Source organism: Galeopterus variegatus, unplaced genomic scaffold, assembly GCF_000696425.1.
Source record: "Galeopterus variegatus unplaced genomic scaffold, G_variegatus-3.0.2 Scaffold14878, whole genome shotgun sequence".
Lineage (NCBI taxonomy): Eukaryota > Metazoa > Chordata > Mammalia > Dermoptera > Cynocephalidae > Galeopterus > Galeopterus variegatus.
In genome coordinates this window covers 4,691-6,156 of record NW_007740989.1, presented here as the reverse complement: position 1 = coordinate 6,156, position 1,466 = coordinate 4,691, and the positions used below count along the sequence as shown (strand labels likewise).

At 46.6% G+C, this 1,466-nt stretch overlaps 1 protein-coding gene across 1 annotated transcript in view; it reads left to right on the top strand.

Annotated features, from left to right (window-relative positions):
- The window catches only part of LOC103582093 (talin-2-like), a gene marked incomplete at both ends in the record, with an annotated part of 18,781 nt that extends 17,526 nt beyond the window's left edge, over nt 1-1,255 (top strand). Inside the window, one exon of the mRNA XM_008563778.1 lies at nt 1,130-1,255. Within this exon, the coding sequence (XP_008562000.1) occupies nt 1,130-1,255 (126 nt within the window). The remainder of the gene's footprint in view (nt 1-1,129) is intronic.
- Nucleotides 1,256-1,466: the final 211 nt, after the last annotated feature.

Sequence of the window (1,466 nt, the reverse complement as noted above, 5' to 3'; positions counted from 1 at the left end):
GGAGAATAAGCTCATATGACTGCTTGCCAAATATTAACGGGCTTCCCCTTCCCTTGTGCAAGCTCTTGTAGTCCCATTGTTCCCTTTAGATCATCACCCGGATGAGCCGGTTAACTTTGAGAAGAACTTTCAACTTTCTGATAGCTAACCCTCAAGCACAAGCCCTTGACTCTGGGGTAGGGGGCTGGGTAAGGAATGCACAAGGTTTAACAAAGCCTTGACCACCATCAGGAGAAAATCCCAAACCTCAGCTGGCAGAGAACAAGTCCCTGGGGCCATGCTTAGTGAGCATTAACAGTAAGCCAGAATGGGTGGTCACCTTTAATGAAGATGTAGACTTCACATTGAAAAGCTTTTCTTTACCTGTCTCTAGTAATTGCCATGTCCTTGAGCCCACAGTGTAAAGCCCAGCTGTGACCCTAAAAGTATATATGTAAAGGACTTCCTTACTATGAGGCTTCCAGCCCTGTCGTGCAGGGGTATATGCGCCCTCGCTTGTGATTTCTTATTTTATTCCCTCAAAAAGCCTTCTGTGAGTGCCAGGTGTGGGCAGCCAGTTGCCAGATGCTGGGGAGGCAAAGATTCAAGTCACTGCTCCTGCCCTCCAGCTGCTCACTGCCCAGGAGGGAGACAGGCAACCACGAGTGTGGTAACGGCTGCAGAAAAGACAACACAGAGCACTCTGAGAGCACTGAGGGGGAGGATGTATGTAGGGCCAGGACAGGAAAAAGTGATGTCTGAACCAAGTTCTCAGGTATGTGGTAAATTGGATGGAGGCAGCAGGAGATAGTTTTGTAGGCCAAGGAAGCAGCCCCTGAGTATGCTTCTGCTAACACACGTGTCACATTGCTACAACGACTTATTTAAACAATTGTAATTCTCCTGAGAAGTGTGGGTTTCTTGGGTGATAGGAACTGTGTCTCATTCGCCTGTGATTAGATAGTGGCCAGTGTTGGTGGAATTGATGGATAGATGGACATGTGGATACTCACTGGCTAGGGAGAACATCTGTGTGATAATTGAATGATAAACTGACTCACAGTCTCATGAACTGTGCCTTCATGTCTGTTCTTGCCAGACCAAAATGGTTATTTCTAATGATATAATGTGTGTTTTGTTCACTCTCCAGGCAGCAGGAAATGCTGTGAAAAGAGCTTCAGACAATCTTGTTCGTGCAGCCCAGAAGGCAGCTTTTGGCAAAGCTGATGATGACGATGTCGTAGTGAAAACAAAGTTTGTGGGGGGCATTGCTCAGGTTTGTGATTAAATCCAGAACAGTGCTTATTCCCAAGATGAGTGTCATGCTGTAACAGAGACACAGAATAACAGTGACTTAAACGAAGTGGAAGTTTATTTCTCCCTCCTTTAACAGTCTGGGTGTAATCACTCTAGGGATGGCATGGTGATTCCATCATGTCTGAGACCCAGATTCCCAATGCCTGTTCCACCATCCCTGAGATGCTGTC